Source organism: Megalops cyprinoides, chromosome 6 (assembly GCF_013368585.1).
Source record: "Megalops cyprinoides isolate fMegCyp1 chromosome 6, fMegCyp1.pri, whole genome shotgun sequence".
Classification (NCBI taxonomy): Eukaryota; Metazoa; Chordata; class Actinopteri; order Elopiformes; family Megalopidae; genus Megalops; species Megalops cyprinoides.
This window is the reverse complement of record NC_050588.1, coordinates 9658391-9672037: the sequence shown is the minus strand read 5'-3', so window position 1 is coordinate 9672037 and position 13647 is coordinate 9658391. Positions and strand designations below refer to the sequence as shown.

General features: G+C 50.0%; 1 protein-coding gene across 1 annotated transcript; it reads right to left on the bottom strand.

The window, feature by feature from the left end:
* Positions 1-1304: 1304 nt before the first annotated feature.
* On the bottom strand, positions 1305-13411 carry LOC118778931 (E3 ubiquitin-protein ligase PDZRN3-like). The gene is made up of 6 exons (XM_036530733.1): positions 13319-13411; positions 8624-8782; positions 6808-7037; positions 6435-6531; positions 2966-3061; positions 1305-2789 (listed from the first exon to the last, which is right to left on the bottom strand). Exons 1-6 carry the CDS (start codon positions 13409-13411, stop codon positions 1305-1307), a joined length of 2160 nt encoding a protein of 719 aa, XP_036386626.1.
* Positions 13412-13647: the final 236 nt, after the last annotated feature.

Below are 13647 nucleotides of genomic sequence, written 5' to 3'. Positions count from 1 at the left end.
TGTTCGGAAAGTTTGACTCATGCAGCATATGATGATGCACCACACAAAAATACTGACAAGCTCCAGCAGGGGAAAGGACATGTCAGAGCCGTGTTCAAAAGAACCAGAGAGGGTTCGTGGGGAAATACAGCTGCTGGCTGGACTAGGAGTGAGGTCTTTGCGACGTCGTGACGTGGTAGAATTTCGGAAAAGAATATATAGCTGACAATCCGCGCGAGAGCGCTCTCGGTGAGCCAATTGAACTGCGGGTTGAAAATGCACAGCATAGCACAGAATGTGAGATGGTGGAGTGGGAGTGCTGTATTTAGTCATAGAACCTCCTCCTCTGCATTTCCTACATGCAGGAAAGGAGCCCATGTCCTTGTGCATTATCTAGATACTACATACACGAAGCGTTTCCTGAGTTTCTAACAGATTGTGATTAGAAATTACCTTAAGAGTTGTTGTTTTTTTTTTTTTTCAGCCGTTACATCCCAGTCATTTCTAACTCATCCTTTTTAGGAAAGTGAGCTGTTGTAAACGTGATACTTCTATAGAGGCAGTGTAAAAAGCAGTGCAAATACCCCTCGGTGTTCCCTATAGCTTTCTTCAAATGTGAACAGTGATCAGGAGAAAGAAATACAGTGCAGACAATGCAACTTCTACTCAAATTCAAGTTGTTGGCAGTGATGTGACGATAATTCATCTGTTAAATATGTTGGAAAAAAAACTTGAGTTATTATAAATACTGACTGGATAATAATATAGACACATCTTACAATGTGAGTTTATAATTGTGCTGGCCTCTTAATGCTATTGGAAGTACCATATGAACGTAACAAATAAAATGAGGCTAAAATGCTTCAACATCACAGCCAACGTGACACGTATACAAGAATAGAGATTTTAGATCCTCTCGTTCAAAACAATGTCAAATACAGTGATCTTTATCACATTTCTAAATAATAAATGATTCAAACTGTTCTGCAGGACTACTGGAAGTCCTATCACCCTAAGACATTTCTGAGGATAAAAACACAGCATCGTGGCACCAGTCTACCAATCACGCGTTATCTGATGGCTTAGGTTGGTGTCTTCAAAAATCAGTTCTGCCCTCAGTTCGGTACAGAAAAAAGTGCAAACCATCCCATCCCATTGTTTACAGCAAATATACAAGTGCCGAAGATAACATTAAAAATAACAACTGTGTTCGCAAACACGTCAAATACCAAAAGCAGGAGGTAGCCACACCTGAATCAACTACGCACACGCACGCACGCACGCACGCACGCACGCACGCACGCACACACACACGCTCGGCAGGGCTATACGGTGGTGACGGACAGCAGGGAGCTTGGGCAGAGGATCTGCTCCGTGCTGCCCAGCCGGGTGCCGTGGGTCAGCAGCTCCTCCACGGTGGTCCAGCTGTCCAGCAGCTTGCGGTTGCGCAGCCGGCTGAGCTTCCTGTGGCTGAGCTCCAGCACGGTTCTGCTGTGGTGGGCCTCGGCGCCGCTGCCGGGGCCCCCGCGGGCCTGCTGCTGCTGCAGCAGCCGCTGCTCCCGGGCCAGCAGAAGCTGCTGCCGCCGCTCCGTCTTGTTCCAGTAGCGGCCCGTCTTCACCTCGTTGTGGGACTCCTCGTCCGTGGTCACCCCGCCGCGCTCGTCGGCCAGGCGGGAAGCCCGCTCCTTCAGCAGCTGGTTCCGGAGGGCCCGGGGGTTGGTGGCCAGGCTCTTCCTGGAGCTGGGAGAGTGGCTGTCCAGAGTGCTGTAGAGGCCTCTCTGGCTGCAGCGGTTGGCCGGCTTGGGCCAGGTCTCGTGGATATCCTGCGAGTGACCGAGTGTGTGGAATCGCCTTTCCCGCTCTCTTGCTCTCTCCCTCTCCCTCTCCCTTTCCCTCTCTCTGTCCCTCTCTGGAACCCCCCTGCTAAAACTCATGGCCTGTTTCTCACTGCTATCCAACTTGCTATTGGCACTGCAGCAGTGGTCCCCAGGTAAAATGCCCCGACTGTCCTCAGTGGTTCCTCGTTGCAAGGGACTGGTCCTCATCTCAGTGCCCACACAGCTGTTTTGGGTTAGCTCTTCCTTCCGGGGGAAGTCAGTAACGAGTCTCCTGCCATGATGCACTGTAACGCTGCAGTAGTTGGGGGAGGTGGGGTGACTCGCCCGCCTCCTCTCCATTATGTGGGGGGCGGAGCGGTGCAGAGTATTGCTTCTCCTGAGGAATCCGGTGGAGGGGTTCCGGTGCAACATCGGCCTCCGCTGGCAGGAAGGAGTGCTGCAGCTGGAGGGACCAGCCTGGTGGGGCAGCAGGGAGCCGGTGCTGGAGCTGCACCGGCTGAGGCAGGGGCTCCCAGCCTTCCTGAACTGGACCGAGGACGTACCCATGGTGCACCTGTGGGAAACACCGGAGGGGCCGGGCCTGGGCGGGTGGATGCTCTGGGGCTGGAGAGTCAGTGCCTCGGGGATGGACTCCAGCCCCCTGCGGCCCTTCTGGCCGTCCCTCTGCTCCCCTGAGGAGATGGCCCTGGCGCGGTACAGGCGAATCTTCCTCTCCAGCAGCTTCTGGAAGCGGCGGAACTCCCCGGTGCTGACGCTGTAAAACCCGGAGTCGCTGAGCTCGGAGGAGATGAAGGACTCGGAGGATGGGGAGCCGCCTCGGCTGGTGCGCTCCTCTACCCCCTCCTCCGTCTCCAGCCCAGACAGCTCCCCCTGGTGGAGGCTACCATCAGTCCAGCCCAGACCACTGTCCAGCTCGTGCATCAAGGGCAAGTAGCCCAGAGGCCTCTCTAGCGCAAAGTCCTCATCCTCTGTCTGGAACAGAGAGATAGGCAGGGATTACACTGTGTGAGGCTGTGTTATGGATATTCTACTTGCAGACATGCTGAAAATATTTTTTTTTTTTACAAAGAACCATGCGCAGTATACACTGTGTTCTGTATGCATTTTTTAAGAGTGACACATAACACCGTGCCGTGCTAAGTTTGTACCTGGCTCATGAAGCTGTTGGGCTCCTCCATATTGGCGTTGCAGCATCCAATCAAACAGCTCTGTCCTTTGGGCATACAGCTGGATAACTCAGGGTTCTGGAACAGGCAAAGGTGGAAAAGACAGTTTCAACTGGAGCAGAAACAGTTCACTAACAGTGCCCTCCACATTTATTCAAAAACCTGATTAAATAGGAACAAGAAGAAAAATATATAGTATTTCATTGTTATCTTAATAGAATGGTATAAAGTAGAGTAATGTTGTTAAAAAATAATCAGTCTAGTTCCAGAAAGAATATTCTTTTACACACTGTGGTTAGCATTTTGTAAATCCTCCTCCAGGATGGATTACACTGACAGTGCACTTCCTGTAGTTTTTCATGAGGTTCTGCCAATTCTTACAGGGGCTTTTTGACCATTCATCTGGGCAGGATTCCTTTAAGTCTTTTGGATTTTTTATTTCCCTTTGTGAGCTACTTTTCTGAATCCCAACATAAATGTTCGATTGGATTGAGGCCTGGCAATTGAGATAGACAGCTGAGGACATTTTGTACCAGTTAACTTTTTCCCAGCAAATTTAGATGAATGCTTTGGATCACCGTTGTGCTGGATGTTCATTTTTGGCCCAGTTTGAGCTTCTTGGTAAAACCAGGTTCCTGATATGTGTTGGATGCAACACACCCTCTACCTGAAGGGCTCCAGGACCTATACATGTAAAACATAATAGACATCCACATTCCACACAGGGCATGTTTTTTCTTCAATTAATAAAAGTAAGCTTTTCTTGCCAAAATAAACTCTGATTAGCACAGTGGTATGGAGTAGAGCTCATAACCGAAATGTTGCTGGTTCAGTTCCCCATGGGGGCACTGCTGCTGTACCCTTAGGCAAGATACTCAGTCCAGAATTGCTTGAGTAAATATCCAGCTTTATAAATGGATAAAACTCTAATCTATGTTACAACCTAGATAAGAGTGTCTGCTAAATGACAACAACGTGTCCCAAAAGCTTTTTCACTTCATATGACAAGAACTCATCCTTTCAATTGTGATTCAGACGTCATTTAATAAATTTAAAGCTCCTCTGTTTGTGGTTTGCCATGAGAGGGGGGGCATGATTTCTACATTCATGTAAGAAACCTCAAATTGTACTTTTTAACACATTTTATGTTGAATATGACATTTTGTTTTGGAGCTCTGTAACTGTTGCCTTCAGATTTAGAGTTGTCCCCAACACACTCCGTGGTGGCACGATACACCTGCCTGCTTTTCCTGCCACTGCTGGCGGTCTGTACCAGCAGGCTTATGTTTCTGAAAAATGGTCACTTTGTGAACTGTTTTATGACCACCATTATGTGCTACCTCTTTTTATACCCCAGGGAAACAGGAAGCCTTCAGAGCCCTCTGTGTAGTTCCAGAAGCTTCCACTGACTTTCCAAAATGTATGATGTTGTTATTGAAATTTCTCTAAAATATTTCCTAAAGGTGTGGCCCTGGATGTGTCTCTGAAAAAAAAATCATGATTTGATTCTGAACTTTACATGCTGGAGACTAAAGATATCACAGTCGCGTAGGCTATCTCTCGGACACCAAATGAGTAGCACAATGTGAAATGACACAATTTCTTGCACTTCAGTTTGCGCCTAAATGACACATCAGAAGGTGACAGACTTGCATTTGAATGATACATGATAAATTTGAAAGGTTTTATTCTTCTCCCCTGCACTGGCCATCTGACGGTTTCAGCTACCTTTGCATAATAATAGGGGTGGGATTAGGGTTAGATAAACTGATCCAGGATCAGTTGTTGGAGTCTAAAGGTACCCAGAGGGTTTCAGATATAGCAACACTTTAATCCTTGAGCAATACCGTCATGCTTCTGTTATCTGATTTAGTAGTTAGATAAAAAAAAATAAAAAACCTTTAGTGGATTCTCTGTAAACATTAAGAACACAAAACCACAAATAATTTGTTTGATCTGGATATGATTTACACTCATGGAAAAAATGTAATTTTTCGGAGACTGCTAGCTTCCTAAATATGTAGCTAGCGCTTGCATTTCGATGACTTCCTGAATAATTTCTGAAACGGCTTCCAACTCTTTCATTAGACCCGCCATAGCTTTACAACAGGCTGTTCGGTAGAAAATGTTCTGCGGCGTTCCTGCTTATTGAGTGCACCTTGCATTACATAACGCTTGCATAAAACCATAAATAATGCATTACCAGGAATCAAACAACGAAACCGTTATAATCATTCACCAAATTGTATTGTGTCATGAGTGCACTCATTAAATTGAGAAATACTCACATTAGACTACACAGTATTTCAAGCATAACAATTCTTAGTATGTAAATATAACAAAGTAGTGCTTGAAATATAATCGTGGCCATTAATTACAGCGCTAACTGGCCAAGGTCTAGACCCAGGTGAATGTAAAACTATTGATGCAAAATTGTTTTAGATTTGTAGTTTCTGTGCTTCAGTGAGCCGTGTATCTTTATCTCTGCTGCACAAGCCACACGTAACAGGAAGAATTCTCATCAACACCGAGAATCCTGATCACGGCTGTATTTTCTATCGTAAATGCAGGCTGGACATGCAATGAGAGAATACGGTCGTGGAGACTTCTGAGTCTCCGTGTATTACGCATGAAGCCGATAGATTCAGTCATGTAGATACGGGAGGATGTTTTCATGCGCAGAAAGGCGGCAAAGCGTTCTTCCCTTTATTCCTTGCTGCGTTTCATGCCGCACTTCCTCGTGCTCTCGAAGGGGATTTCATTAAAACCTGCCTGGTTGCCGCCTACTGAGCACGTGTGTCTCTCGGTTTGTGTGTGTGTGTGTGTGTGTGCGAGCGTGTGGAGGATTTCCACTTGAGCTCCCTGGTGCTAGGCAAACTCTACAGCGGGCGAGGATCACTGCGGTCGCCGCGCACACGCTACGCCCGCTCGGATTTGAAAGTCCATTCGATTAGGGGCCGATTTGCACCTGAAGGCGAGGGACTGCGCCTCCTTACTCTAACAATGCCTTCAGTGGAGCTGGCGAATCCTGAGGTGGTGCGAGGCCCCCCTGTGGCAGGGACTGAGGGACTGGAAATAAACCCTGGTGTGGGGCCACCCATGCTGCTAGCCAATGTCTCTCATCTGCACCTTTCACAGACAGAACCCGAATACTAGCTTAAGCAGACCTGCGCCCTCAAATTTCTCAATGCAACAAAATGTTTTGATCTGTCCAGATGACACAAATGAGGATTCAATCCACTGAGAGCACTGTAACCAGGGAGACCTGGCCTGTAAAGTCTATCCATGCTAACCAAATAAAATGGTTCTTTTGGTCGCAGAACGAATCCAATATGTTGACCAAATTAAGGGTCGTTTTCCTCAGACTCTGAAGAATGTTGTTACAAATAAGGCAAGCGATTTCAGTCAGGAGTAATAAATAACAAAGAGGAAAACCACTCGGGTGACTCACTTTGTACGCCATGTTCTCCATGCCATAGTGCACACTGGGAAGATACTGGTTTCTGGAGCAGCTGACTCGTGGAAAGGTCATGTGACTGTGGCAGGGCCTGGGAAAGAGAAGCAAGTCGTTAACGTTTGATGTCACTGGAATGTTCTGTAACATCAGTGAAACGTTTCAGATCGGTGGCGGCACAACGTTTTTGCAGTGGTACACCAGCAGTGCAGCAGATCCTGGACAAGACTGAACGTCGCTCCGACATTTGATTGTTGCCTTGGTTACCACCGTTTTCTACACGCAGGCAACACAAGAGAGACCCCAGTGCCTCGAGGAACACAAGAATCTGCCAAACGCCACCCCCGCATCCCTGGACGAGAGTGCCTACTTGTCTATGTAGGTGTTGACCCTGGAGGCTGACCCTGCGGTGACCCCCAGGCCTCTGAGCGTTTCCCAGGGCCGCTCCGTCTGAGTGCTGCAGTCCGAGGTCTGGTGAAGGCGGAGGCTCCGTCCACGGGCCCGCTGCCCCTCGATCTGCAACGTGATTGGCTGCTCATAAGTGCTCAGGATCCGGAGTGCCTCACGTTGGCTGACCTGGGACAGATCCCTCCCGTTAACCTGGAAACACAAAGCCATGAGAAGCGTTGGCGGTGGAGCAGATTTCCAGCAAATCCACTGAGCCAATACAAAACAGGCCAAATTTTTGTAACAGTATAGTGTCATGGGAATCTTATGACAACATTACTCAAACACTGTAGCAACATATCTCTCCTCCTGGCCGATGTCAATATCTTAATCCGCTGATTGGTTCAAACACTGCCCTGGGGGCCTTTCTCCTCTTGAGGAGAGACCAACATGTATGTCAAACTACACAAAACCCCACTAATGCAACTCAGGACGGCTTTTTCCACTACACTGCCCTCTGATAATAACCCCATCAGAGGACAGGGACAGTACCCCCACTAAAAGTGCATTACAGAACGCCAGTTAAAGGGCCCAGCAAACAATGACCTGTAACCCTCAGACACCATGCCCCAGTCTAGGTTTGGTGTGCATGGTATGTGACACGGGATTCGTTAGGTAGCATGTGTGCCGCCTGCACACTTATCGTCCAAGTGCGTGTTGGGGAAAGAGATGGGCCAGTCCAAAATGCGAGGTGAAGATGGAGGCCGCCGAATAAGCAGGTGAACCCTCGTGTGCCCCCCCGCCTCCTGCCTCCCTCGTCTGCGCGGGTTTCGCCCCGCCGCCAACATGGTACAGCCTTACGGCACATGCGGTGAACATGTAATCCTCTTGCCGGGGCCGATGGCACCGCCGCGACGACGTGTCACCATTGCAAGCGCGACAACCGTAACGCTTTTCGGTGGATACGAACAAATTATTCAGCCCTCCTACAACTGACACAGATGCCGCTGTTGACCGTTGTGTTTTCCTTGCATGTGCAGAGATGCCCCCCGGAAAATGCTATGCAGTAGCTTAGGCTTTTTATGCTATTGTGTAACGGTGATGTTTTCTGTGGAACGGCATCTATTAAGCCCACATTCAGACTCCTTTCAAAGACACTGAATGTCATATACCACAAGCCATAAATATATAAATCAGAGAGCGTTTCACTGTTTCTCTCTAGACAGGAGCTTTGTGGAAATGAATCGAGAGTTTGTCGCTGACTTCCTTGACTACCCTGAAGCCCCAACTTCTCACCCCCCTAACCCAACAACCCCCCCCTTCCCTTCAAGGCAGCAGATTGCTACTAAGGGGGAGATCAGAGCTGGGCCCATCACTGCTGGTTATCTTCAGCTCAAATCACATGAATCACGTTCCATCGAAGCCACACACACCAACACACGCCTGAGGATGGAATGCACATGCAGAAACACGCGCGCTCACATGCTTGCACACAGATGCACACACACACATGCGCACGCACGCAAATGCCAGCACACAAACGCAGGAGCCTAAATCTGGACCAGACGCCCCTGCAAGAAACCACGGGCACCCCTTCCCTCGTTGTTACCTGGAGCGGGCGTCCGGCCAGATTGGAGGCCGGCAGCCCGTGCCCCTTAGCCGTGGAGCATGCAAGCGCCTCCCGGGGAGGCCAGCTCCCTGACCGTCACCCCCGCGCCCACATGCTCGATCGCGACGCGTGAACCCGGTGCCGCCCGCCCCCGCTCCCGCTCCCAACCCCCGCGGACGCACGCACTCACCCCCATTCCGTCCCCGAACCTCAGTCCGGAGTGCCGACAGCCCATCCCTGCGTCAGCAGACGGCTGCTCGCCCCAGCAGTCCACACGCACAGGGCTCCGGAGGATGCGAGGGTTTGTGGAGGGGGGGTGGGGGGGGGAGGAGGAGGAGGTTAGCCGAAGCTGTGGGAGCAGGGGGTGGGTGGGGGGGTGGGGGGAAGAGGGGCGAGCTGGCGCGGATGCTGGGTGCAGAACGCCGCGCTGGGATCGTGGAAGTGGCCCAACGACGACGGCGGCGACGACAACGACGCTCCCCGAGACGGCAGCCCGGTCAGCGAGGATGTGACAGTGCTGAGGAATCTCTGCTCTGCCACTCTCTCTCTCCGCTCTCCCTCTCTCTCTCTCGCTTCCTTTCTCCCTCTCCCTCCCTCCTTCTCTCGCTCTCTCAGTGGCTCCACCCCCCAGCCAGCCTCCCTGCTCATGCATATAGTAACCCCGCCGAAGCACCCCCCCCCCGCCAACCACCTATTTCATTGGTCGCCTGCCTGCACTGCCTGGCCAATCCTGCGATCCGACAAGGAGAGGGAGGGCTGCCCTTCACATCCAGGGTTTGATAAAAGAATAATAGTGTGTGATGACTTGCCATGGAAAGAGGGAGATTCTTATTTATTTAGTCCTAAACTGTTTTTTCCTCTTCTCCTTCCTCTGACTACCCCCCCCCACACCATTTCCTTGTTCTCGCTCATGCACCCTCCACAGCCTCACTCTCTTTCTTGATCTCGCTCTCTCGCTCTGCCTTTCTCTCTCCCTCTCTCTCTAGATTTCTCTCCTCCCCTCTTATTCTGAGCCTCGGCAGAGGAATCATGTTTTTCTCTGAAAATGGTGGAGCAGTGGAACGGCGGTGCGCACACACCCCCTCAAAAGGCGCGCTCAGTTACAGACCGCACAAGGAGGGAGCGCGATCCCAGGCACACACACACACACACGAGCGCGCAGCAAACACAGCCCCGCTCCTCGGCACTGCTGTTCTGCATATATCGCCTGGCTCACTCAGCTGTCTTATTCTGCAACTCTGTAGACAGTTATGGTGGAAGGCTGTGGGGGTTGGGGGGGGGGATTTGCAGCTGTCTGGCTCACCCTTGGTGTGTACGCGCGCACACGTGTGGGTGGGTGCGTGCGTGCGTCTTCTCTGTTTGTGTTGAAATCCCTTGCTTCCATCAATAAATCAGTCAGCCAGTGTGAATCCGCTCACTTTCCGCACATTGCTGCTCGCTACCGTACACTTCTTGTATGGTTGGGAGCTTGAGTAGTTTATCTGTGTTTTGTGTGTGTGTGTGCATGCTTGCTGTATGTGTATTCGTGTTCATTCCTCCTCTGTTGGTTTTGAGCTTCTGTCTATTTGAAATGGAAGAGCAGCGTTACGCCAGGCGGCAGAGCGAAATGGCGATGCAGCCACGCAGTATGGTTAAGTGGTAGAATAACCGCGTAACTATGGGAAACCAGTCAATCTGGTGTCTGTGAAGTGCACACTCGTTAAGAACATTTCCCTACTGCTCATTTCTGTCCAAGTGTGAGCTCTGAATCCAGTTCTCTGTGTTTGTACCATAAAGCCATCTGATCTACTGTACTCTACTGTGTGTGGGTGTGTGTGTGTGTGTGTGTGTGTGTGTGTGTGTGTGATGTATGTAGAACATTGGGTGGGTGTGCAGTAGAGTGGAGAAAGAGAGAGAGAGAGAGAGAACACGAGGAGCTAAGAAGCACGTGCCATAGGCAGCTGATACACACATATCATAGAGTATATTCTTATTTTCTCTCTCCATCTCTCTTTCACACACACACAGATGCGTACATATACAGTGTAAATTGACCCAATAATGCATCATCTCACTGTCTCTCATGCACAAAAATATTACTGCACACTGCCATTGCAAAAACAGCACTGTGATCACACCCCTGATTCAGCTCCATCGGAATGGCAGAATAATCATTTGAGCAAAAAGACAGCTGTCCACTCTGACGCTCCCCCCCCCAGCAGGTCTAACCCCATCTCAGGGGGTTGGGTCACTTGGTCAGGACCCTCACCACCAAGACACTAATGTCATTGATGTCACAGTCTCCCCCTGCCTCACGTTACAGAACAAAGCACCGAATCATTTTATTGTTATTATCATAATCTTACTGTGATTATCATATTGTTATTATCATTTTTCTGAGCAGCAGAGTCCAGGTTGGATTAGATATGGGGTGGAGAGGAGGGCATTTCTTTGTTCATAAGACTGCTTGCATTGGCAGCTCACCTCCAGCCCAAAAGAAACGTGGCCTTCAGCCAGCTGGGCTTGATTCCCAAGCAACAGAGAGAAGATTTTTCAACCCTGCCATTTTTGTGGTCAGGTTTTGAGGGGCTTGGACAAACGGATTAAAAAAATGTGCATTCATATCTATTCAGCTGCAATCTGAGACAGAGGGCTGAGGGAGTTATTGTTCACTGTGTGTGTGAGGATGAGAGAGAAGGAGAGAGAGGGAGGGAGAGCAAGTGAGAGAGAGAAAAGGTGCGAGGTGCAGAGAGATCGAAAGCAGCGGGAGTCGTCTGCCTCAGCCTTGTCCTCGTGAAAACCCTGATGACAGTTATCAAACCGGGGGATGTAATTAATGTTCTGCAGTACTGTTGTTCTTTTGCTTGGAGAAAAATGGGACCCGCCGATTGGTCTGCTCTCCTCGTCACACAGAGGTTGGGGGTCGCCTGCTCTAACTGAGGAACCGAGGGATGATAACTTTAGGAGGACCCTCGTCACCGCCCCTGGCGTCCTGCGCATTCCCCTTCCTCCGGTGACATTCTGCTGTTCTGTTCTGTACTGGGGTGGGCTTTGGCCGGGTTGCAGGTTCAGTTCCCAGGTGCTGCTGTGTTACCTCCCACACACACATTCACATGTTCAAAGAAAAGAAATATGCACAAATCTGAGACGGGCGACCATACACGCTGCTTGACTATTCTTCATTGGATGTAGATCCCTGCCGCGCCCCTATAAGCACCCGGGCTTTTCCCATGCACAAACGGTCTCTTAGGTAAAGAACTGCTTCCCTGCTCAGTGTAGGGAAGGTTACTGCGGGCACCTTCCTCGCTTCCTGTTTGCTTGTCTTGTTTGCTCTTCTTCCATTTAGAAAGATGTGCCTCCATGACTTTATTACTGATACAGCCTACATTGCAAATATGCGTGAGTCACTGTCGTCTGTTGTTTTTAAAAGCATTCCCAACATGTTAATGTCAGAATAAATTGCGCTTAACACAGAATACAGTGATTTTGAAATGAGCCGCTAACTAACAAAGCTGCAAAAAAAAATCATAGGTTGCTGGCTGATTGCAAGCTGCTAAATGTGGTGTTTCTAAAGGTTGGTATGTGGTTTAAAAACACTGGTGGCTCAATCAAACGCCCAACAATGAGGCTTCGGGTCTGCTTTCCTTGTAGATCAATGCCTCATGGATCTGCTGAAACGGGCCTGCGACAAAAGAGAGCTCCTAAAGTGACAACAAGGCTTTGCACTTTCACGGAGCTTGTCTGGGGTCCCCTCTGCCTCCCACAACGCCGGCCTGCTCTCATGCCCAAAGGCTCTCGGCGACTCCAAGGCTTTCTTGTCATTTGTCCCTCTCCAATCCAGACAGATAGAAGGAAGCTCTGTCTCTGTTTTTTTTGGCAATCAAACTAAAGCGAAGGAAGCAGAAAGCCACTGTGTGCACAAGGCAATGCAGAAAGCCTGATCTGATGCATGAGAGTTTGTGCGCATAAAAATTGTACAAGTACCCAGTAGCCTGCCTGTATTTCCAGCGCAGGAGAGACTTCACGTGGAGTCGAGGAGAAGGGAAACAAAGCATGAATAAAACATGAGGGATTAAAATGGAGCGTGAGGAGAGAACACAGGCGGGCTTAACCCTTCATTTCCCAGCGGTGGATGGGAACCCGGCGCGCGTTTCCTGCTGAGCTCGAAGGTTCCATTTTAGCCAGCGTGGCTAAAAAAAGCCAAGTGTCACCCCCCCCCCCCGGTCTCCCCTCCATACAGCGTGGTGCATTATGCATCATTCCTGAGAAAAGCGCAGGAGAGTGCTTGCGTGGGAGGAAGTCGCAGAGGGTGTTTTTGGGGAGTGTGTCAGCTCGCGTCAGTGGAGATCAGAGTGTCACGCCGTTGGGGAGAGGGAGGCCTAATGACCATGGCCGTATGTGTGCGACTGCATCGGCAGGCAGCTCCAGGGCCGGCGGGCGTGGCCTCGGCGACCCCTGGCAGGGATCCCTCCCGCATGCTTCGGGCGGTCACTAGGGGTCAGCGGTCAAGTGCGCCGATGCCCCGCGGACCTGTGACGGTGCGTAGCGGAACCAGTGCGTGCACGTGCACGCAGAGAGGGAAACGTGATACGTGTGAAACGCGTGTGAAACATTTGCGCATGCTTAAATACAGGACCTACATAAGCTGCATACACACATACAAGCATGTACATTCTCACCATGTGACAGGCTCCAGCACTGCCGGTCTGCTTGTCATTGAAAGCGCTGTCGACAGCGTGCTTAAAGCACCACTGCCCGCGATCACATGAGAATTGGCTTGTGACACTACCCTATAACTGTGAAGTCATCACAAAGCCTTTGGTTTGGAACTGAATGAAATATAACAGGCATAATGAAATTATTTAAGTAAAAGCAGTTGTGTAGAATGTTCTAAGCTGGTCCTCACCTTAATGCTGGACCCGCTTGGGATGAGCAGAATCATGATGTCTGACTCTCTCTCTGTGCCGTGTCCCTCTCCGGCTGGTCCAGTGGCCTTCATCCCTTGTCCTCAGACACCAGTCAACACAAGGGGCCAAATCACGACTGAACGTGTCTCTATGCCCAACACAGTGAGGGGGGTAAACTTAAGAACCCCCAACATGCTGGACGGGCCTTATATAGACCACTGACTAATGATGTCGTGAGGCTAACAGAAGGGGCTCAGCTCAATGTAAAGACCTGGTTAAAAGCCTCAATTATCTGGGATGCCATTAACATGGGACCCCCAAACAGATT